Source organism: Chiloscyllium punctatum, chromosome 6 (assembly GCF_047496795.1).
Source record: "Chiloscyllium punctatum isolate Juve2018m chromosome 6, sChiPun1.3, whole genome shotgun sequence".
In the NCBI taxonomy this organism is placed as follows: domain Eukaryota; kingdom Metazoa; phylum Chordata; class Chondrichthyes; order Orectolobiformes; family Hemiscylliidae; genus Chiloscyllium; species Chiloscyllium punctatum.
In genome coordinates, this window is record NC_092744.1 from 21,638,056 (window position 1) to 21,662,873 (window position 24,818).

The window sequence follows — 24,818 nt, forward strand, 5'->3', positions numbered from 1 at the left end:
ACTAACTGTGAGTTAGGAAAATCAAAACCATTGAGGTAATCAATTTCTTGGAGATGAATATGGAATCTCCAGTTTAAAGCTGTAAACGTTCAGTAGCTGCTATCTGGGAAAAATGCTGTGCATGCTATTATAACGAACATTGTGACAACTCTAATTTTAAATCTGAGTTACAGTAGAAGCAGTGGTAAATGCCTTGCTAAAATCTACCAGATTTGTGCACGTGCAATGTAAAAACATGAGCTGTAACTTCCATATGTGGAAGGTATATTTAGGAATAATGGTACTTTGTGTGTAAAAGTGTGTATTAGTTATTTTTTTAAAAATCAATTGAAACTAATTTGGGATTATTTTCTAATGCCAATTTAAATACAGTGGTGTCTAAGAAAGTAATGCTTTCCTTAATGGTAATGACTTTAATTTAATTATACAGTGATGATTATTGAGGAAATTGCTTAATTTTTCTAATTCTGCTAATAATCTCTTTCAGGCTCTAACTTGTTCATATTGAAACAAAATATTGCTCAATTAAGTTTCTGTTGACACGCATAGTTGATAACCACGTCCACCACTGTAATCCTGTGACAGACAAAAGCAATTTTTTGGCCCTCACCTCTCTAAAATAAATAGAAGCATTTGTTTTATTCACAATTGTGTACACAGTACATTATTACATAAGCATTACAATTGTTGATAACAAATATGTGTGGAGAAGTAGAATGGAAGATTGGTTTACAAATCAGAAAAAAGACATTTGTTCTACTTTATCTTTCAGACAATTGTTGTGAAAATGGCTGACTTGTCAAAGAATGTTCAAAATGGTCTTACGCCAAACCAGCTTCCATCATCACAGCCACTGCCCAATGGCCCTCAGTTGGTGCAATTTGTGGATAATGGTCAACTAAACCAAATTGCAAGTGCAGCACATGCTGAAAACACATCTCGTGTGCAGCAAATGCTCAAAGGAAAGCTCAAAGCCCTGGGTGTAAGTGCCACTTTATAAAGTGGAAAATATTGTTTATTTTAGTCCAAAACAGCTTTGTAAAACACAAGGATGTAATGTAACAAATTATAATGTTACGGACATGGATTATGTAGTGTTGCTTTGGTATAACTGCAAGTTATACCAATGATAGTGTATTAAATATGACAGAAGACTAGCAATTCAGAGGCTTGTACTAATGGTCTAGAAACAGGAATTTAAATCCAACTGCACTCATTGGGGAAATAAGATCCAATTAAATATATCTGGAATCAGTAATGGTTTCAATAAGTTAATATTAAGATCATAAAAGCCAATTGGTTAATTCATGCCCTTTCAAAAAGGAAATCTTCCATTCTTATTTGTTGGCCTACATGTAACTCCAGGCCCATGGTAATGTGATTGAGTTTGAACTGCTTCCTCAAATGGCTGAGAAAGTGGTTTTGTTGTATTAAACCCTGGCACCCTTTCATTAAACACTGGCACATGGAAGACAAGCTAACAACAAAGGCTGGAAGATTTGACACCAGAAAAATCATCTGAACCTCTAATTTCTGCAAAATACCTCGAATACCAGTGCCTGAATGGGGACCTCTGGACAATGGAACTTCAAACTCCTCCACAAAATTCAACACATCTCTTTCATAGAACATAGAACATAGAACAATACAGCGCCAAACAGACCCTTTGGCCCTCGATGTTGCGCCAACCTGTGAAATAATCTAAGCCCATTCCTAACTCTTCCTATCATCATCCATGTGCTTATCCAAGGATTGTTTAAATCTCTCTAATGTGGCTGAGTTAACTACATTTGCAGGCAGGGCATTCCACACCCTTAACCACTCTCTGAGTAAAGAACCTGGCTCTGACATCTGTTTTAAATCTATCACCCCTCAATTTGTAGCTATGCCCCCTTGTACAAACTGACATCATCATCTTAGGAAAAAGACTTTCACTGTCTACCCTATTAAATCCTCTGATCATCTTGTAAGTCTCTATCAAATCCTCTCTTAGCCTTCTTCTTTCCAATGAGAACAGACCCAAGTCTCTCAGCCTTTCCTCATAAGAGCTTCCCTCCAGACCAGGCAACATCCTGGTAAATCTCCTCTGCACCTTTTCCAATGTTTCCACATCCTACCTGTAATGGGACGACCAGAACTGTACACAATATTCCATGTGCTTCTGCACTAGCATTTTGTATAGTTGCAGCATGACATTACAGCTCCAGAACTCAATCCCTCTACCAATAAAACCTAACACACCGTATGCCTTCTTAACAGCACTATCAACCTGGGTGGCGACTTTCAGGGTTCTATGTACATGGACTCCAAGATCGCTCTGCACATCCACACTACCAAGAATCTTTCCATTGTATTCTGCCTTCCTATTATTCTTCCCAAAGCGAATCACATCACATTTATCTGCATTGAACTCCATTTGCACCACTCAGCCCAATTCTGCAATTTATCCAAGTCCTCCTGCAACCTGTAACATTCTTCCACACTGCCAACTACTCCATCAACTTTAGTGTCATCTGCAAACTTACTCACCCATTCACCTATGCCTGTGCCCAAGTCATTTATAAAAATGATAAACAGCAGTGGTCCCAAAACAGATCCTTGTGGCACACCACTAGTAACCAGACTCCAGGCTGAATATTTTCCATCAACCACCACTCGCTGCCTTCTTACAGAAAACCAGTTTCTAATCCAAACTGCTAAACCACCCTCAATCCCATGTCTCTGCATTTTCTCCAACAGCCTACCATGTGGAACCTCATCATAGGCTTTACTGAAGCCCATGTACACCACGTCAACTGCCCTACCCTCATCTACATGCTTGGTCACCTTCTCAAAAAACTCAGTGAGGTTTGTGAGGCGTGATCTGACCTTGACGAAACCATGTTGACTATCTACAATCAAATTGTTGCTTTCTAGATGATTATAAATCCTATCTCTTATAATCCTTTTGAAAACTTTTCCTACAACAGATGTAAAGCTCACTGGGTCATTTCTACTGCCTTTCTTGAACATAGCACAACATTTGCAATCTTCCAGTCCTCTGGTAATAAACCTGTAAACCATGACGACTCAAAGATCAAAGCCAAAGGCTCCAACACCTCCCCCTAGCTTCCCAGAGAATCCTCGGATAAATCCTGAGGTCTTTCACGAGATATTCCTGCATCCAATATGTTTTTCCAGCATTCCCTGTTTTAATATCAGGTAGTCAGCATCCACAGTCTTTTGTTTCATTTCTTTCACTTCAATATACTGTAATTATATTTTGATTTGTTACCATTTGAAATGTGCTATCTCAAAGATAGTGGAGTTAACTGTTTTCAAAAGGGCAATATATGTCATACTTGACAACACAAAAACATGCATAGTTATGGGCGAAGTAGAGTGGAATAACTGAGTGATTGGAATAATTGGATACTTTTTATAGAGCTTGTAGAGGCATGCTGGGCAGAATGGCCTTCTTCAGTTGCTGTTTAGTTCCATGCTTCTGAATTCAAACATATCCTTATTACTTGCAGATTGAGTATTATCAGGAAAATCTGTTGAAGAATATCACACATTTCCTTGCAATAATATGATGAGGAATCTAATGAATTCCAGATGAACATTTTGTAATTTCTACAAACATAATCTTTGGAAATATAAACTGGTAGCGAAGAAGTTTGGTCATTTTGGTTTCAAACCAAACAAACTTACTTGGTTTTTACACCTCAAAAAAATAGCTTTCTGTGATGTTCACTTATCGGTTACACAAAGTTCTGCAACTTCTTGTGAAGCTGGATTTGATACTTGTGTGAGACACACTGACACCAGGTGTCTTTGGATTAAGGAAAACCTGCTTAGCAAAATCTTTTTGTAAATATGGTGCCATTTGTCACAGAACAATGAGAAGGCCTGCAAGCAAAGTTAAGTCTCTATAAGAATATCTAACGCAAACAAAAATCTAGGTCCAACTGACCGACTACCAAATTTGGGATTGCTGAGGTTGGCAGTAGAGTCATAGAGATGTACAGCGTGGAGCAGACCCTTTGGTCCAACTCATCCATGCGAATCATATATCATGAATTAATGTAGCCCATAACCCTCTATCTCCTGCCTATTCATATACCCATCCAGATGCCTTTAAATGTTGAAATTATACCAGCTTCCACCAACTCCTCTGCCAGCTCATTCCATACACGTCCCATGCTCCTCAGAAAAAAGTTGCCCCTTAGGTCCCTTTTAGATTTTTCCGCTCTCACCTTAAACCTCCAGTTTTGAACTCCCCTACCATGGGGAAAAGGTCTTGTCTATTCACCCTATGCATGCTCCTCATGATTTTATAAACTTCTATAAAGTCATCTGTCAGCCTCCAACATTCCAGGGAAAAACAGCCCTAGCCTATTCATTCTCTTCCAATAGCTCAAACCCTCCAACCTAGACAACATCCTTGGAAATCATTTCTAAACCTGTTCAAGTTTCACAACATCTTTTCCATAGCAGGGAGTCCAGAATTGCACACAGTATTCTGAAAGTGTCCTGTACAGCTGCAACATGACCCCCTAACCCTTACACTTGATGCAATGGCCAATAAAGGCAAGTGTAACAAACTCCTTCTTCACCACCCCATCTCCCTGTGACTCCACTTTCAAGGAACTATGAACCATCACTCCAAGGTCTCTTTGTTCGGCAACACTCCTCAGGACCTTACCATTAAGTGGATAAATCATGACCTGATTGGCATTACCAAATGTAACACCTCACATTTATCTAAATTAAACTCTATCTGCTACTCCTCAGCCCATTAGCCCATCTGATTAAGGTCCCATTGTACTCTGAGGTAGTCTTCTTGGTTGTCCATTATGCCACCTGTGTTAGTGGAGCTGGAGCTGGATGAACTTTGGATCATTCAGGAGGTTGAGGGGGTGATCAAAAGGAGTTATAGGGAGGTAGTCACACCTAAGTTACAGGATAAAGGTAGCTGGGTGACCGTCAGGAGAGGAATAGGGAATAAGCAGACAGTGCAGGATCCTCTGTGGCTGTTCCCATCAATAATAAGTATACTGCTTTGGATACTGTTAGGAGGGACAACCTACCAGGGGAAAGCCACAGCGGCTCGGCCTCTGGCACTGAGCCTACCTCTGTTGCTCAGAAGGGAATGGGGGGGGAGAATAGGAGAGCAATAATGATAGGAGATTCAATAGGAGGTTAGAGGAGCAGACAAGACATCCTGTGGGTGTGAATGAGACTCCTGGATGTTATGTTGTCTCCTGGGTGCCAGAGTCAGGGATGTCCTGGATCAAGTCTACAGAAGTTTTAAGGGGATGGGTGAGCAGCCAGAAGTCATGGTACTCATTGGTACCAATGACATGCTGAGGAAAAGGAATGAGGACCTGAAAAGTGAATATAGGAAGTTAGATTGGAAGCTAAAAGGCAGGAAAAGCAGAATAGTAATCTCAGGATTGCTAACAGTGCCATGGGTTATTGAGGCTAGGAAGAGACAGTGAGTGCAGATTAACATGTGGCTACAGAGCTAGTGTAGGAGGGAGGGATTCAGCTATGTGGATCATTGGGATACCATCTGGGGAAGGTGGGACCTGTACAAGGAGGATGGGTTGCACCTGAACTGGAGGGGCACCGATATTCTGGGCAGGAGATTTGCTAGAGCTCTTTGGGAGGTTTAAACTTGTTTGGCAGGGGATGTGAACTGGAGCTACAGATCAGAGGATCAAGTAGCAGGTAAACAGGCAGATACAGCATAGAAAGAGTCTGTGAGGAAGAATGAACAGTTTATAGAGTCATAAAGTCATACAGATGTACAGCATAGAAACAGACCTTCGGTCTAACCCATCCATGCCAACCAGATATTCCATTTACCAGCACTTGGCCCCTATTCCTCTAATACATTTCTATTCATATACCAATCCAGATGCCTTTTAAATGTTGCAATTGTATCAGCCTCCACCACTTCCTCTAGCTCATTCCACACACGCACCACCCTCTGCATGAAAAAGCTCCCCTTAGGTCCCTTTTAAATCTTTCCCCTCTCACCCTTAACCTATGCCCTCTAGTTCTGGATGCCCCCACCCCAGGGAAAATACTTTGTCTATTTATCCTATCCATACCCCTCATGATTTTGTAAACCTCTATAAGATCACCCATCAGCCTCTGACGCTCCAGGGAAAACAGCCCCAGTCTATTCAACCTCTCCCAATAGCTCAAATCCTCCAACTCTTGCAATATCCTCCTTGTAAATCTTTTCTGAACCCTTTCAACCTTCATAACATCCTTCAGATAGGAAGGAGATCTGAATTACACACAATATTTCACAAGTGGCCGAACCAACATCCTGTACAAGTGCAACATGACCTCCCAATTCCTGTACTGAATACTCTGACCAATAAAGGAAAGCATACCAAATGCCTTCTTCACTATCCTATCTACATGTGACTCTACTTTCAAGGAACTATGAACCTGCGCTCCAAGATCTCTTTGTTCAGCAACACTCCCTAGGACCTCACCATTGAGTGTAACGGTCCTATTCTTATTTGTTTTTCCAAAATGCATCTATCTAAATTAAATTCCATCTGCCAGTCCTCAGCCCATTGGCTCATCTGATCAAGATCTCATTGTAGTCTGAAGTAGCCTGCTTCGCTGTCCATTACACCTCCAATTTTGGTGTCATCTGCAAATTTACTAACCGTACCTCTAATGTTCACATCTAAATCATTTGTATAAATGATGAAACTTAGTGGACCCAACACTCATCCTTGTGGCACTCTATTGGTCACAGGTCTCCAGTCTGAAAAGCAACCCTCCACCACCACTCTGACTTCTATCTTTGAGCCAGTTCTGTATCCAATGGCTAGTTCTTCCTGTATTCCCTATGATCTACTCTTGCTAACCAGTCTCCCGTGTGAACCTTGTCGAGCACCTTACTGAAATCCATATGGATCACATCCACTGCTCTACCCTCTAAAATCCTCTTTGAGTTTTTTGAAGAAGTAACAATCAGGTTTGTGAGATTTCCCAAGACAAAGCCATGTTGACTATCCCTAATCAGCTTTTGCCTCTCCAAATATGTGTAAATCCTGTCCTTAGGATTCCCTCCAACAACGTGCAGACCACTGACATCAGGCTGACCTGTCTATGGTTCCATGACTTGGCCTTACCACTTTTCTTAATTCGTGGCACCATGTTAGCCAACCTCCAGTCTTCCAGCACCTCACCTGTGACTATCGATGATACAGATATCTCAGCAAGGAGCCTAATACTCACTTCCTTAGCTTCCCACAAAGTTCTAGGGTACACCTGATCAGGTCCTAGGGATTTAAATAACTTTATGCATTTCAAGACATCCAGTACCTCCTCCTCTGCAATATGGTCACTTTTCAAGATGTCACCATCTATTTCCTGACATTCTGCATCTTCCATGTCCTTCTCCATAGTAAACACTGATGCAAAGTTCTTAGGGCAAAGTTGCAGTCAGTGTGATGGGTTGAAGTGTATCTACTTTAACACAAAATGTGTCAGGAATAAGGGGGATGAACTTAGAGCATGAATCAGTACTTGGAGCTGTGCTGTTGTGGCCATGACGGAGACTTAGATATCACAGGGGCAGGAATGGTTGGTGGACTCTCCGGGATTTAAATGTTTGAAAAGGAATAGGGAGGGAGGTAAAAGAGGTGGGGGAGTGGCATTGCTAATCAGGGATAGTATAATAGCTGCAAAATTGAGGAGGGTTTGTCTACTGAGTCACAATGGTTGGAAATCAAAAACAGGAAAGGAGCAATTACTTTATTGAGAGTTTTCTATAGACCCCACCCCCACCCCAATATCAACAGAAACACGGAGGAGCAGATTGGGAGGCAGACTTTGGAAAGATGAAAAAGTAACAGGTTTGTTGTCATGGGTAACTTCAACTTCCCTAATATTGATTTGAACCTCCTTAGTGCAAATAGTTTGGATGGACATGATTTATCAGGTGTGTCCTGACTCAATATGTATATAGGCTGACTGGAGGGGAGGTCATATTGGATTTGGTGCTTGGCAATGAACCAGGTCAGATGTCAGGTCTCTCAGTGGGACAGCATTTTGGTGATAGTGATCATAACTCCATGACCTTTACTATACTCATGGAGAGGGATAGGAGCAGATGGTATGGGAAAGTATTCAATTGGTAGATGGGGAATTATAATGCTATTAGGCAGGGACTGAGGAGCATAAATTGGGAGCAGATATTCTCGGAAATGCACAGCAGAAATGTGGAGATTGTTTAAGGAGCTCTTGTTAGTGCTGGATAGGCTTGTCCCACTGAGGCAAGGAAGGGATGGGAGGGTGAAGGAACCTTGGGTGACTAGGGATGTGGAACATCTTGTCAAGAGGAAGAAAGTTGCTTTTTTAATGTTGAGGAAGCAAGGATCAGACAAGGCTCTATAGGGTTACAAGGCAGCCAGGAAGGAACTGAAGAATGGACTTAGGAGAGCTAGAAGGAGGATGAAGAAGCCTTGGTGGGTGGGATTAAGGAAATCCCCAATGCATTCTACACTTATTTGAGGAGCAAGAGGATGGCCAGAGTGAGGATAGGGCTGATCAGAGATAGTGGATGGCACTTGTGCCTAGAATCAGAGAAGGTAGGGGAGATCCTTAATGAATACTTTTAGTGAGAGGGACCTGAAACAGGCTGAAATGCTGGAACAGGATATACCCAAGGTTACTACAGGAAGTGAGGGAAGAGATTGTCGATGATCTTTACATCTTCACTGTCCACTGGAGTAGTACCAGATGATTGGAGGGTGGCAAATGTGGAATGCACTGCCAGCAGTGGTAATAGAGTCAGATATATTAGGAGAAAGTGAAGACTGCAGACGCTGGAGATCAGAGTCGAGAGTGTAGTGCTGGAAAAGAACAGCCCTGATGTGCCCGAAACATCGATTTTCCTGCTCCTCGGATGCTGCCTGACCTGCTGTGCTTTTCCAGCACTACACTCTCAACTCAGATACATTAGGGACATTTAAGCGACTCTTGGATAGGCACATGGATGATAGTAAAATGAAGGGAATTTAAGTTAGTTTGATCGTAGAGTAGGATTAAAAGTCAGCACAACATGAGGACCGAAGGGCCTGGACTGCGCTGTACTGTTCTATGTTCTAGTGTCATCTGCAAACTTACTAACCATACCTCCTGTATTCAGATCTGAATCATTTATATAAATGATGAAAAGCAGTGGACCCAGCACTGATCATTGTGGCACACTGCTGGTCACAGACCTCGCATCTGAAAAGCAAACCTTCACCACCAACAATGTGGGATTATTTCCAGAAACAAAAGATGTGAGAAAATCACCTAATTTCAAATCTTGTTGTTTGAACTCTTGATCCACAGAATTTGAACATTTTTGCCCACGTTTTCCATCTATGGTATTTCTGTCGAATAAATATTCTGTGTGTCCTATCTTATTTGTGAAAAAATGTGTGTATATTGGGATTAAATTAAAAATCACACAACACCAGATTACAGTCCAACAAGTTTATTTGGAAGTGCTAGCTTTCAGAGCACTGCTCCTTCATCAGGTAACTGTGGTGCAGGATTATAAGACACAAAATCTTTTACTATAAATTCTGTGTCTTATGATCCTACTCCACAGCTACCTGATGAAGGAGCAGTACCCCCAAAGCTGATGCTTCCAAATAAACTTGTTGGACTATAACCTGGTGTTGTGTGATTTTTAACTTTGTCCACCCCAGTCCAGCACCAGCTCCTCCACATCATATATTGGGATATAAAGTGGGTATATTCTAAGTTTGAAAATGAGTCACTAATAATTCATTTTGCCACTTATTAAGGGTAAGATTGTTTACAATAAATGTAGTTTTGTTTTGTTGCTTATAGATGAAAGTTAGTGTAAGTTTCTTTTGTCTTAGATAGTAGTCAAAGTCAGTTAAATTAACCATCTGATTGATGGAAATGATTAGTATTCATTTGTGATGATTCATGAAATAGTGGGGCTTAATTACCAACGCAGTCTTTTTATCAGAATCATGGCAGCATTGTCATCCCTCACAGACCGCAACTCATGTACACCACAAAAATAATAAAATGCCACAGTAACATAAAACAAACTAAGTATCTTTCTTTCAAAAGATATGTTTCACCCACATATTCCAAATATAATTCTGGATGTGCCACAGTATTGACATTATATTAATAACTTAAAAATAAGGAGCAGATTCAATTGAATCCTTCTGTTTTGATTGTTTTTCCATTATCTACAAAAAATCCGAAATAAAACTGCCACTTCAAATTCAAGAATTCAAGGTAGTATTCATTGGGTAAACTTCACAGGGTAGAAATCATTAGAGGTTAAAATTGAGCCTTTGCTATGCACAGGGCATTGATCTTCAGTGTAAATTTTACATCACAGAAGCAAGCTGAAACTTGTTTTCGAACATTTTAACACAATTTTCTGGTGTTTTCAGATAACGGAGATTATAACGGGTCTAATTGTCATTATCATTGGAATTGTAAAGATCAGCATGAGGTCACGTCGACTTTGGCTCAGTTTGTTTTCCCTAAGATTTGGCACACCCTGGTGGACTGGAGCTCTAGTAAGTATTAACGGTGAATACAAGAATGTAAAGGTAGAAGGATTAGAGGGGACATGAGGAAAAATAATGTCATCTTGAGGTTTGTGGGTGTCTAGAATTCACTGTTCAGTTTGGTTGCTGAGGTAGAAACACTCAAGTCATTTAAAAGGAACCTGCATCCACATCTGAGATGTTGTAATGTCTATGACTCTGGACCAGGTACTGATAAGTGGAATTAAAATGAGTGGCAACTCAGCCAGTAGAGAAATAGCAAACTCTGTCTGTGTTGAAACATTTCTATTAGATTGAATTACCTACAGTGTGGAAACAGGCCCTTCGGCCCAACAAGTCCACACCGACCCTCCAAAGAGCAACCCACCCAGACCCATTCCTCCACATTTACCCCTTCACCTTACACTACAGGCAATTTAGCATGGCCAGTTCACCTAACCTGCACATTTTTGGACCGTGGGAGGAAACCGGAGCACCCGAAGGAAGCCCACGCAGACACGGGGAGAATGTGCAAACTCCACACAGACAGTTGCCTGAGGTGGGAATTGAACCTGGGTCTCTGGCGGTGCGCTATTGTTCTACATTAAGATTATAGCTACCAGCTCTTTAGGTATATCTGACAACAATTGAGTATTGGTACATATTCCAGACAGAATGCCCTATGCATTCAATCTCCAAGTCAGACTGTGTATTCCTTGTTTATGCCAATGAGATGGTTTTGATCCTGTCATTTGCCTATTTAGATTTACTTGAGCAATCTGTTCCTCTCAGGTGGGCCTGTTATAGATGCATCCTCGAAAGTAGGATGCCAATAAGAATGTGGCTATAGAATCAATTGAAGCTGCAGTGCTCCCATAGGCTCCAAGAACATTTTCAAAGACAATTGTTGCATGCTACCTACTTTGGCCTTTTAACCATCGGTAAGAGACATTTTTTGTCTTTGTTTTTAATGGTGGAGTCAAATGAGGAAAGCACTGTTGACATACTAAGGATTGTGGAAAAGATCACTGTACTTTTTAAAAGCAAGTTCCCTGATGCTCATTGTAAGTGTTTTTTGCACAGCTGCTTGTTCAAGGAGTAATGGTTAATGTTGAGTTGCAGACAAGCCTTTGTATGAACAAAGTTTCAGCTGGCAACAAGTAACTGATTCGTCTGTGGCATGGTGACATTTTTTTTAGATTAGATTACTTACAGTGTGGAAACAGGCTCTTTGGCCCAACAAGTCCACACCGCCCCGCCGAAGCGCAACCCACCCATACCCCTACATCTACCCCTTACCTAACACTACGGGCAATTTAGCATAGCCAATTCACCTGACCTGCACATCTTTGGAGTGTGGGAGGAAACCGGAGCACCCGGAGGAAACCCACGCAGACATGGGGAGAATGTGCAATTCCACACAGAGAGTCGCCTGAGGCGGGAATTGAACCCGAGTTCTGGCGCTGTGAGGCAGCAGTGCTAACCACTGTGCCACCGTGCCGCCCATAATGTTGTCAACATCAAAAGCCTTCTGCCTGCCAACAATGATGTGGTAGGCTATCACATAACAGAAAATGTTCAAGAAACACAGCACATCTGGCAGCACCTCACCACAAATGCTGCCACACCTGCTGAGTTGCTCCAGCACTTCCCATTTTTGATTCAGATCTCCACTGTTCTTTGTTCTTTTTTGGGTGTGTTTGTCATTGAACAATCTGGAAAAGAGGGAGTTGTCTTTTTCCTGCAGTGACAAATATCTCAAAACTGATGAAAGGCAGTTTATTCTCCCCCATCAGTTACTGTAAGGTCTGGCTTTTAAGCAATATGTCAGAGACTGTACAAGTGTGAACAAATCACTCTGCATCTCCCTCAAGCAAGTGAAAATAACATTGAGGAACAGCAATTCGTAAAAGTCCAGAAGATCATCTCAGTGAAACCTGTGGACAGGAACCATCAAACTGCTTTCCCAATCTTTCCTTCCATGCATGACACCAAACCTTTTGTGTCTGTCTGTGTATGTGTGTAGAAGGGAGGTTTTAATAACAGGGTTAGCATTTTAACTAGTAATCATATGTTGATTGTTCATGGCTGTTTATTATTTGTAATAACTAGTAACTCTTGTTAAGTTCTGACACCTAGTTGTCAACCTGGATCTAAAAGACAGACCTACTGCAGAATTTTGTGTACTTTTAGAAACCCTTAACTCTCTTGACAACTCCAGGAATAGTAGGGCTTGATTTTCTAGTGTAATACAACACACGGCCAAACGACTTCACAGCACCCAAGGTTTATCTCTGTACCCTTTACCTACACGGCAAACTCAAAAAAACAAAGAACAGTGCAGCGCAGAAACAAGCCCATCAACCTGCCAAGTCTGCACTCACACATTTTGCCCTTTCATACTAAAACTCTTCACTTACAGGATCTGTATCGCTGTATTCCCTTCCTATTCATGTATTTGTCCAGGTGTTTCTTGAATGCTGTTATTGTGTCTGATTCTACCACCTCCACGAGCAGCATGGTCCAGGTACTCACCACTCTTTGAGTGAAAAACTTGCCTCGCACATCTCTTTTAAACATTATCCACCTGACCTCCCTCCCCCCACCCCACCCATCCTGCTCTGCATCTTGAGCCTATGTCCCCCTCTTAATTGAAACCCTCCACCCTGAGGAAAAAGCGTCATACTTTCCACTCTATCCGTGCCATTCACAATCGTATCAACTTCTGTCAGGTCACTCCTCTACCTCCTGCATTCCACTGAAAACAATCTTAGTCACCCAACCTTTCTTCATATCAGGCAACAGCCTGGTAAACCTTTCCTGTACCCTTTCCAAAGCATCCACATCCTTCTGTTACTGTGGTGACCATAAATATACACAATATTCCAAGAACGGCCGAGCTAAAGTTGTCTAAAGCTCCTTGAAATGAAATTTTGTGAGGCAAGACAGATACCTGTAGCTCATCAAATGTATTTTAAAAAGAGACAAATTATCCATTGGTTACAGTCAGGAAATGAAATGTCACAAATTTCAACTCCTGATTTTCCATAAAACTCAATTCTGTAACTATAACAAATTACCTGTCCTCAGGTGGGGCTATAGTACAGTGTTTATGACTGTTTTCAACTCCCAGCAGAAGAGAAGCTAAGATTTTTCTGGGTGCTTTTCTGTTTTAGTTGTTAATAGATTACTTACAGTGTGGAAGCAGGCCCCTCGGTCCAACAAGTCCACACTGACCCTCCGAAGAGCAACCCACCCAGACCCATACCCCTACATTTACCCCTTCACCTAACACTACGGGCAATTTAGCATGGCCAATTCACCTAACCTGCACATTTTTGGACTGTGGGAGGAAACGGGAGCACTCGGAGGAAACCCACGCAGACACAGGGAGAATGTGCAGACTCCACACAGATAGTTGCCTGAGGCGGGAATTGAACCCGGTTATCTGGTGCTGTGAGGCAGCAGTGCTAACCACTGAGCCTAGAATGTGATATTGCGGGCAATGCCAGATTTCATTACCTGTCTTCAATTGTCTTGGAGATGCTGGTGGTGATCCACCATTTTGAACTGCTCTGGTCCATGTTGCATGGGAAAATCCATAGTGCTGTTGGGAAGAATAAGCCAGTAACCATGAAGGAATGACAATACAGCTCTAAGTCATGATGGTATGTGACCTGAAGAGCAACCTGGTAGGGTTAGTTTCTATTCAGTTATTACCCTTGTTGGTTGTAAGAGGGAGGAGTGTCACAACGTGCTGTCAAAGGAATCGAGGTGAGTTGCTGGATTGCTGATTATTAATCCTTCTAATAATTCTCCAAAGAGAACTTATTATTAGAACTTGATGAAGTTACAAAATGTGTCGGTTGAAGCTGTGATGTTTTCTACCCCACTGGCTCATTGAACTTCCTTCATTGATTATTTTTTCTGCATTAAGCAAGAAGAATGGCTGTCTTAGTAAGAAAACAGATTGAGACAGAGGGTATATGGAACCAATGTTTAACTCCCTGAAGTCACTAGCTTGAGGAGAGAAAGACTTTTGAAAAAAACACATTTTCTTTTTGTATTTTTGATTGTGGACTCAAATGAGAACAGGACTGTTGTCCAAGCTAGAGATTGTGGAATGGATTTCTGCACTTGTTAAAAATAAGTTATCTGACTTTCGTTGTAAGTGCTACTAGAACACTGTTTGTTCAAGGAGTGGCAGAAGTCTATTTTTAGATAAGCTGGAGCCAAGAGGTGGGTATGAATGAAGGTCTGATCAGCAACAAGGAACTCATTGGTGACCAGCAATTGATGACAAAGGCCTTCGGCTGACCAACAACAATCTGATTGGATGCAAAATAGCTGAACAACTTGTGGGTTTGAACGTTTGGTGAGAATCCAATGGACTTCTGAAAAGAACGGAGCTGTCCTCTCTTGGCAGTAAAAATAAGCCTCAGCCGTGATGGAAACTAATTCATCTCTTCTCACTGATTGCTGTAAGCTACAGCTTTTAACGAGCAAGTCAGAGACCCTACTCAACAAAATTATTATTTATAAAAATACACAGTTTCCAACTGCAGAGAAACAAGAATGAATCATTGACGTACAGTTTTTTTTTCTGTTTAAAACATCAACTCAGTCATAGAGTCGTAGACATGTACAGCACAGAAACAGAGACTTTGGTCCGATTTGTCCATGCTGACCAGATATCCCAACCCAATCTAGTCCCACTTGCCAGCACCCGGCCCATATCCTTCCAAACCCTTCCTATTCATATAACTGACCAAATGCCTTTTAAATGTTGCAATTATATGAGCATCCACCACTTCCTCTGGCAGCTCATTCCATACACCCTCTGCGTGAAAAAGTTGCCCTTTAGGTCTCTTTTATATCTTTCCCCTCTCACCCTAAGCCTATGCCCTCTAATTCTGGACTCCCCCACCCCAGGGAAAAGACTTAGACTATTTATTCTATCCAAGCCCCTCGTGATTTTATAAAACTCTATAAGGTCACCCCTCAGCCTCCAACACTCCAGAGAAAACAGCCCCAGCCTTTTCAACTTCTCCCTATAGCTCAAATCCTCCAACCCTGGCAACATCCTTGTAAATCTTTTCTGAACCCTTTCAAGTTTCACAACATCTTTCTGATAGGAAGGAGACTAGAATTGCACACTATATTCCAAAAGTGACCCAACTAAAGTCCTGTACAGCCGCAACATGACCTCCCAACTCCTGTACTCAATACTCTGACCAATAAAGGAAAGCATACCAAACACCTTCTTCACTATCCTATCTACCTGCGACTCCACTTTCAAGGAGCTATGAACCTGCTCTCCAAGGTCTGTTTCTTCAGCAACACTCCCTAGGACCTTACCATTAAGTGAATAAGTCCTGCTAAGATTTGCTTTCCCAAAATGCAGCACCTTGCATTTATTTAAATTAAACTTCATCTGCCATTCCTCAACCCATTGGCCCATCTGATCCCCCTGTAACCTGAGGTCCTGTGCTTCGTGTAAGCAAGTGAAAATGTCTGAAGAAGGAAGGCTGAGGAGTACATGTCTTACAAGATCATCTCAGCAAACCCATGAATTGGAGCCATTGAACTGTCTTCCCAGTTACTTTTTCTACCTGTGAAAGTCTTTCTTTGCCATCGGTCAGTATGTGTGTAAAGGAGAAATTTAGTGTGTTTAATAGAAGAACTACTTGAAAATCATTTTTATCTTTTGTGAAGACTCCTGGAATAGCAGGGCTTGATTTCCAGGGTGTTCCTTGAGTGGAGTATGACATTTTTAAAAAATTGAATCCTGTATTTCAATTGTTATACAATCCTGTGCTGTTTGCTCTCTGATGTGAAATATATTTTTAAAGTTTATTGTTGCAGGGTCACTCGCTGTAGTTGTTGAAAAGATGCCAACTGATTGCATGGTAAGTACTTGCTCAACAAATTTAATATAATTGGATTGTAAGTGGTATCAACATTCAAGGTGACAAACCAGCAAGATCTTGTTACTGGTTATTGCCATGCTACATCTCTTTTACTTTAGGATTCATAAAACGAACAGCATCAATTTGATTAAAGGGATAACACAGTGGAGTAGGTAAATTGCTACAGTCCCACGTCTGCTCTTTGATTCAAATGCAGACCATCACAGTTGACAGAAATTACCTATTGCTTAAATGCTGGAAGAAGTAAGATTAGATTCCCTACAGTGTGGAAACAGGCCCTTCAGCCCAACAAGTCCACACTAATCTTCCAAAGAGTAACCCACCCAGACCCATTCCCCTCTGACTAATGCACCTAACACTATGGGCAATTTAACATGGCCAATTCACCTAACCCACACATCTTTGGACTGTGGGAGGTAACCCACACAGACATGGGGAGAATGTGCAAACAGACAGTTACCCAAGGCTGGAATTGAACCTCAGACGCATGGTGCTGTGAGGTAGTAGTGCTAACCACTGAGCCACCATGCCGATGACTAACTTCCACCTTTGGAATCTGAGTACAAATACATACAGGTAAAGGATGAGTCCAATTTTTCTGATGGCAAATTAGGCCATATATCTGAACAGTTCTTTGCCTAGGGTGGATATGTTCAATGGATCACTGTAGATGAGGCTACTCTCAATATTTAGCCCTGAGAGTTAGGGTTACATATCTGGGAGTGCTTGTTGGGGCAGAGTAAAAGTAGCTTTATCCTGTGTCTAATTCTATGCTTTATTTGTCCTGGGAGTGTTTGGTAGGAGAGTGTAGAAGCAGATTTACTCTGTATCTAACCCTGCACTATACCTGTGCTGGTAGTGTTTGTTGGGGACAGTGTAGAGGTAATTTTACTCTGTGCCTAATCCTGTGTTAAATCTGTCCTGGGAGTAATTATTGTGGACAGCCTACAGAGGGAGCTTTACTCTGTATCTAATTCAATATATTACCTATCCTGAGACAGTGTTGAGGTAGCTTTACACTGTATCTAACCCTGTGCTGGACTTGTCCTGTGAGTATTTGATGGGGAGTATATCGAGGAAGCTTTAATCTGTATCTAACTCAATACTGTACCTGCCACAAGTGAGTTTGTAACATTTCATTGATGGTATAAAAGTCCAATATTGCCTAGCAGCCATTTCCCTTACCCTAATAAAGATCTGATCTAACTAGATTGTTTGGATTAGAGTGGCGCTGGAAAAGCACAGCAGATCAGGCAGCATTCGAGGACCAGGAAAATCAACATTTCGGGCAAAAGCCCTTCATCAGGCTTTTGCCTGAAACATCGATTTTTCTGCTCTTCGGATGCTGCCTGACCTGCTGTGTTTTTCCAGCACCACTCTAACCTAGACTCTGATCTCCAGCATCTGCAGTCCTCACTTTTGCCCAGATAGATTGTTTGGTCCAGTTCTGGAGAAGGTCACAGAACTTGAAACATTTTCTCTACAGAGATGCTGCCAGTCCTGCTGAGATTTTTCAGCAATTTCTGATGTTTTATTTGTGCATTTTAGACTATTTGGTCTGTTGAATGAAAATGTTTCAGTTTTGGCAAATGGAGTGAAAAGGCATTACTCACAGAATTGGTGTTGTGCATTCAATCTACAAGGCTCACTCTGCTGCATGAGAAATCACAGGAGACCCATTAAATTCAAGATTCAGGGATCATGTTGTAGCGTCACTACCTCTGAGCCAGGTGGCTGGGTTAAATTTCCATCTGCTCCAGAGTGTGCAATAATGACTCTAAAGGGGTTGATTTGATTTGAGTATGTCTAGATTTAAGGGGCTACTTTAATTTCTCGGGAAATCAAGGAATAGTTGGGGTCAAGTGTCTCATTGGTGAGCCTAATTTGATATCCTGCTGACAATGGGCAGGATTCCAGAATTGGGGCTTACCCATTCCCACCTTATTGGGGGACACCTTTCCAGATGCTGGGAATTCAGATCCAACTCTCTGCACAGCCATCATGCTCACTCCTGCAAGCTCCCGCAAGTTCCACTGATTGTTCTTGAGCAGAAGTACAGAGTGTACAATGGATGAGAATTGTGGAATTCTGTTTGATTGGCCTTGGATGCGAGGGCATATGGTTGAAAGTCATTCCCAGGAATTTGAATGACCCAGCAAGAAAGGAGGCCATTTAATCTTTTCTGTCAATGCTGACATATTGCTAGAACTATCCAATTAATCTCACTTGCTGCTTTTTCCAAAAGACTGTAAATGCTTCAGATCTTTGTAATGTCCTTATTGAATCTAGTTCCATACCTTTCAAGCAAAGACATCTAGGTCACAACAACACAACTTGATGGAGAACATTTCCGCATATTGCTTCTGGCTCTTTGCAATATTACCTTAAATCTTTGCTCTTTGCTTCCTGACTCCTCTGCTCTCATGCCCGAAACGTCGATTCTCCTGCTCCTTGGATGCTGCCTGACCTGCTGCGCTTTTCCAGCAACACATTTTCAGTCCTTTCTCCTTTGCTCCTGGACTTGGGAAGTTTATCCTTCTTTTCTGCATCAAACCAATTCATCCTATTAAAAATATCAGGCAAATAAATTCAGCTTCTCCAGGCTATCCATGGAAATAAAGCTCCCCATTCCTGGTGCCATTCCAGTGAATCTCTTCTACATTCTTTCTCAGGTCTTGACATCCTCCCTAAGGTGTGAAGTTGAATCTATTTAAACTTACTCAACAGAATGGGCAGATTGCAGACAGAATGGATTACAATAGGATTGGTTAACCAATTGACATTTTCCTCCTTCCTTGTTTTCTCATGCACTTTTAACATTTTTTTAAATTTCCAGATCAGAGGCTGTTTAGCAATGAACATCGTCAGTGCCATTTCCTGCTTACCAGCCATAGTAATATATGCTTTAAACCTCACAATTTTCACAATTTTCAATTCTGAGGTAAGTATTAAAACCTATTGATATTAAATCACTTATAAGTACTTAAAAATCATCATAGATGTCCCTACAGTGTGGAAGAAGTCCATTCAGCCCATTGAGTCCACATCGACTCTCTGAAGAGTAACCCTCACAGACCCACCCTCTACCCCAATAACCCTGCACTCCCCATGGCTAATCCACCTAACTTGCACATCACAGTCAATCTAGCATGGCCAATCCACCTAAACTGTATATCTTTGGACAGTGGGAGACAACTGTATCACCCGGACGATAACCCATACAGACATTGGGAGAATGTGCAAACTGTACACACACAGTTGCCCACAACTGTATCACCCGGACGATAACCCATACAGACATTGGGAGAATGTGCAAACTGTACACACACAGTTGCCCGAGGGTGGAATCAAACCCGTGTCCCTGGCGTAGTGAGGCAGCAGTGCTAACCACTAAACCACCGTGCTGCCTTTGAGGCACCATGCCACCCTTGTTTTTTCTCCGAGATGTTTCCTCTCCAACATAATTTATTTGTTTTTAACACTTTACAGGATACAGCATGTGTCATCATACTTCTCCTGTTGACATTGCTTAACGCAGCAATATCTATTGCAATTTCAAGCTTCAATTGTAAAGGTCTGACTTGTTGCTACGAGACAACAGCCATAGTAAGTTAAATAATGGATTGATGTAATTGATTGGTGAATTGTATATATTCATATGTCAATTAGCCTTTATTCCCTTTTCAGAAAAGTGTGCATTTATCAATGATAATTACTGAATGCCAGCAGCTAAACCACTTGTGGGCTATCCTACTGTGCAGAAGTCACTGGAACTGCAAGGCACACAGAGCATAAACCAAACAGCCAATGTGTTTCACTTAGGAATGGGTCCAATGCAAAGATTTGAGCACAAAATTTATGCTGATGCCCCCAGCCAATAATGCAGGAGTGTCGCACTGCTGGATGTTCTGCCTTTTTGGATGAGACACAAAACCAATGCCCAAGTCACACTGTCAGGTGGATGTAAAATATCTGATGGGATGATTTTAAATAGAAGGAAAGTTCTCCTTGAATATATTCGCAATCAACCAACTTACTAAAATGAAGGGGAACTTGCAGGGCGGTGATGTTCCCTTGTATTTACTACCCTTGGAGGTAGAGGTCATGCATTCAGAGATGTGTTTGAGGAACCTTGGTGAGTTACGGTAGTGCATTTATAGATGATACGCACTGCAGCTACTATGCCCTTACACACACATTCAAGCAAATAAAAAGGTTATTAACAGAGGAGAAAAACTGGAACGATAGTTTGGTAGCCTTTATTCCGAGGTTCTGTTGCTGTGATGATCCTTATGGCTCTTCTGATGGCCAACAGGTTGATTTGCAGTTAGCTTTCTCTGGGATCTTCCACTGGTTGGTTATTTCATTTATAAAATGTCTCTTACATATCAGTTTAAAAGTCACAACTTACAACAACTGTTGCAGGAAACATAAGTTGGTTTTCTTAAGCCTTAAAGTTAGTTTTGATCACAGAGCGTAGAGAGCTTACTCCCAAGCTAAAGATGAACCGAACTGTTTTCTTTCTCTCTTTCTCTCTCTGAAACCTTTCCCAGCTCTGAGCTGTTCAGTTACCCAAAAATCAACCACACAATCTTTGGGGCAAAAGGTCCCTATCATGAATAAGTGGCCACTAGTCCATAAAGAAACAACTTCTTGTTGTCAATCAGAGCTGCATCTGCAAACCCCTTTGACTCCAATTCAATTTCTACCTAACTTTAATTACTGCTTGTTCAAAACACTATTTATATGATACTTCAGTGAGTGTCAGGTCATTTGTTTTTCAAAATATGCACAGCATGACAAGCACTATGATTTAAACAGTTCTATATCACTTCAGTCCAGAACTTTAAGATAACACAAAAATAAAAAGATGCAGTTTTACAATGGGATTCCAATTAATTGGACTGCTGAGTCATTGATGATGTCAAGCTTCTTGAGTGTTGTTGGAGCTCCACTCATACAGACAGATGAACAGTATTCCATCCCTTTGCTGACTATGGTCTTATAGATGGGGGATGGGAGGTTAGTTAGTCAGCACAGGACTCCTGGCCTCTGACCAGCACTTATAGTCACAATATTTAAATAGCTGGTTCGGTTCTGTTTCTAGTCAATTGCAACACCTGAGATGTTCATCGGGGGAATTAAGTCATAATAAAGCCACTACATATCAAGAGGAGGTGGTTAGCTTCCTCTTGTTCAAGATGGTTCTTGCCTGGTGCCTGTGTGGTGTGAATGTTGTTTTCCACTCTTTAGCCCAAACTTGGATGTTGTGTAGGTCTTTCTCCATATAGACATAGACTAACTCAGTACATGAGGTTTTGCAAATTATGTTGAACATTGTGTAATCATCAGCAAAATCCCCAGTTTGGACCGTTTTGATGAAGGGAAGCTGAAGATGTTTGGGATGAGGTAATTACCTTGAGAAAGTCAGACAGTGATATCCTGGAGTCAATGGTTAGTACATCAATTGATTATTACCACAGTGCTGTTTGGGAAAACCTGAATGGAAAGCAGAATTTACTTAAGCAAAGGGGTGGCATGGTGGCTCAGTGGTTAGCACTGTTGCCTCACAGTGCCAGGGACCCGGATGATATGTGGTTTGGAGGGGAACATGCAGATGTTGGTGTTCCCATGTATCTGCTAACCTTGTCCTTCCAGACAGAAGCAGTGGTGGGTTTGGAAGGTGCTACCTAAATTAATTTCTGCAGTACATTTTGTAATAGTACACATTGCTGCAACTGAGCATTGATAGTGAATGGAGTGGATATTTGTAGATGTGCTGCCTATCAAGCTGGCTGCTTTGGCCTGGATGGTGTCAAGTTTCTTGAATGTTGTTGAAGCTGCACTCATCTGGACAAGTCTTTCAATCGAGCCATCACCTCCTATTCTAAACTCCAGCAGATTCGAGCCCAGCCTATTAAAACCTTTATCATAACTTTGAGATGCCGGTGTTGGACTGGGGTGCACAAAGTTAAAAATCACACAACACCAGGCGTGCACACACACACACATATTGGTTTGTGGGGTAAATTTGTACTTGCAAAGTTACATTGTACTTTGCTCAAAAATTGCATGAATCCGTGTAAGATTCTGTTAATTCATTTTTTAGATTAGAATTAGTGTAAACATTATGGCACAGACAGCAGCACACAGAGGTGCTAATAACCAATACATTATCTGAGCTGACACCAATTGTTAAAGTACAGTTGAGAATGTAACTTTTAAAAAGAAATTTTGCGATTTACATATGAAAGAAAAACTAACATGGTTATTCTAACAGATGAGAGACTTAACAAACAATCAAGCCATTTTTCAATGTATAATTTCAGTCACATCACACTGTAAACTTTTGCTATAAATTCTGTGTCTTACAATCGTGTACTCTACAACCACCTGATGAAGGAGCAGCACTTTGAAAGCTAGTGCTTCCATTTAAACCTGTTACTCTATAACCGGGTATTGTGTGATTTTTAACTTCCTCATAATTTTTAACTTCCTGGAGATAGGAACAAATTAACATTTTGAGTCCAATATGATTCCTTTTCGATTCTCGTCTGGTATCATTCTTCATTAAATTGTTTCTCTTTCTACAGATGCTGCCAGACCTGCTGAGTTTCTCCAGGATGATCTGTTTTTGCTTCAAATTTCCAGCATTGTCAGTATATTGCCTTTAATAACATATTCCACAGTGGCGACTGGTGCAAAATAATTTTTCAATTCGTCTGCTGTCTCTTTATTTTTGGGGAATGGCTTTTTCTTAAACATCTCAATCTTTTTGCTTTATTTTTCTTAATTTTTAAAAGGAGTCTGAGAAAATAAAGTAACAATGGGAATAATTATTACATAAAACAATATTACTTTATTTCATAATTTAGAAGCATTTACCTGAAATAAACATCTATATTACAAGTACTGCTCCAAAATAAGATTACCATAATCAAAGTTTGAATACTGGTGTATGATATTTTAATAGAAATAAGACACGATTGTAAGACACAGAATTGATAGCAAAAGTTTACAGTGTGATGTGACTGAAATTATACATTGAAAACTGGCTTGATTGTTTGTTAAGTCTCTCATTTGTTAGAATGACCATGTTAGTTTCTCTTTCATATGTAAATCGCAAAATTTCTTTTTAAAAGTTACATTCTCAACTGTACTTTAACAATTGGTGTCAGCTCAGATAATGTATTGGTTATTAGAAATAGAAACAATCAAGTTGTTTCACTGAAGGGGCAGCACGGTCGCTCAGTGGTTAGCACTGCTGCCTCACAGCACCAGAAACCTGGGTTTGATTCCCACCTCGGGCAACTGTCTGTGTGGAGTTTGCATGTTCACCCTGTGTTTGGTGGGTTTCCTCCCACAATCCAAAGATGCGCAGGTTAGTTAAATTGGCCATGTTAACTTGCCCATATTGTTAGGTGCATTAGTCAGGAGTAAATATAGGGTAGGGGATTGGGTCTGGGTGGTTTAGTCTTCGGAAGGTCGGTGTGGACCTGTTGGGCTGAAGGGCCTGTTTCCACACTGTAGAGAATCTAATCATTTCCAGCAATTCATGGGTGGGTTTTCTCTTCTACACATGTGTAAGAAGTGGTTCCCCCTAGCGTACTGCACCATGAAATGCAGCCTGGTCATTTGCTCTGACAGAGGGACAGCACAATCATTATTGCTCCAATGGGGAAAGTGGCAGACAACAGGGCCTAATGGATTGGGAGAAGTGGTCGAGGCATGATGAACTGGCTCGCTCTTTCCATGCTCAAACCTTTCAAATTCTATTAATTTGCACTGTTTTTATTTTTCAGCCAGTTTTTGTGGTCTACAACAATGCATCTGCACAACCAATTCCCCCCCAAGAATTCCAGGACAACCCTCCTCCCTACAACGTGACAGTGACAGAAAATGTATATGCTGGATAAGAAACTGTTTCTGATGAAATTGAATGCCATGCAAGTTAATTCAACTTACCGAACTTGAAGCAACATTATTAATATGCATGTAAAGAGTTAGGATTCTGTTTATTTTGTCCTTGGGCTGCATGAGATTTTGCCAAGGCTGCATTTATTACCCATATCCAAGTAGGCTGGGGAGCCCACATTAAGCTTTCTACTCAGTGTTGCTTCAGAGGGGATGGAATTATGGTGTTGTAGGTTTCCATGTAGGCAGCATAACATTGAGGGTTCATGAGAGACAGACATACTGCCTTATAAGAAAGTTATGAACTTGTTGTATCATTCCAGTCTTTCAGACCCTTAATAGTGATTTACTTTTGGTGGCTATCCTCTGGCTGCTAGATTTATCTAATTCAGTTTCATGGCTTCAGGGCCATAACCAATGC

At 41.2% G+C, this 24,818-nt stretch overlaps 1 protein-coding gene across 1 annotated transcript; it reads left to right on the forward strand.

Annotated features, from left to right (window-relative positions):
- Positions 1 to 784: 784 nt before the first annotated feature.
- Positions 785 to 24,443, forward strand: LOC140478618 (membrane-spanning 4-domains subfamily A member 4D-like). Its single transcript, XM_072571835.1, has 6 exons — positions 785 to 982; positions 10,455 to 10,583; positions 16,406 to 16,462; positions 19,320 to 19,424; positions 19,973 to 20,089; positions 24,286 to 24,443. The coding sequence occupies exons 1-6, from the start codon at positions 788 to 790 to the stop codon at positions 24,397 to 24,399; spliced, it is 717 nt and encodes a 238-aa protein (XP_072427936.1). The 5' UTR covers positions 785 to 787; the 3' UTR covers positions 24,400 to 24,443.
- The last annotated feature ends 375 nt before the right edge of the window (positions 24,444 to 24,818 follow it).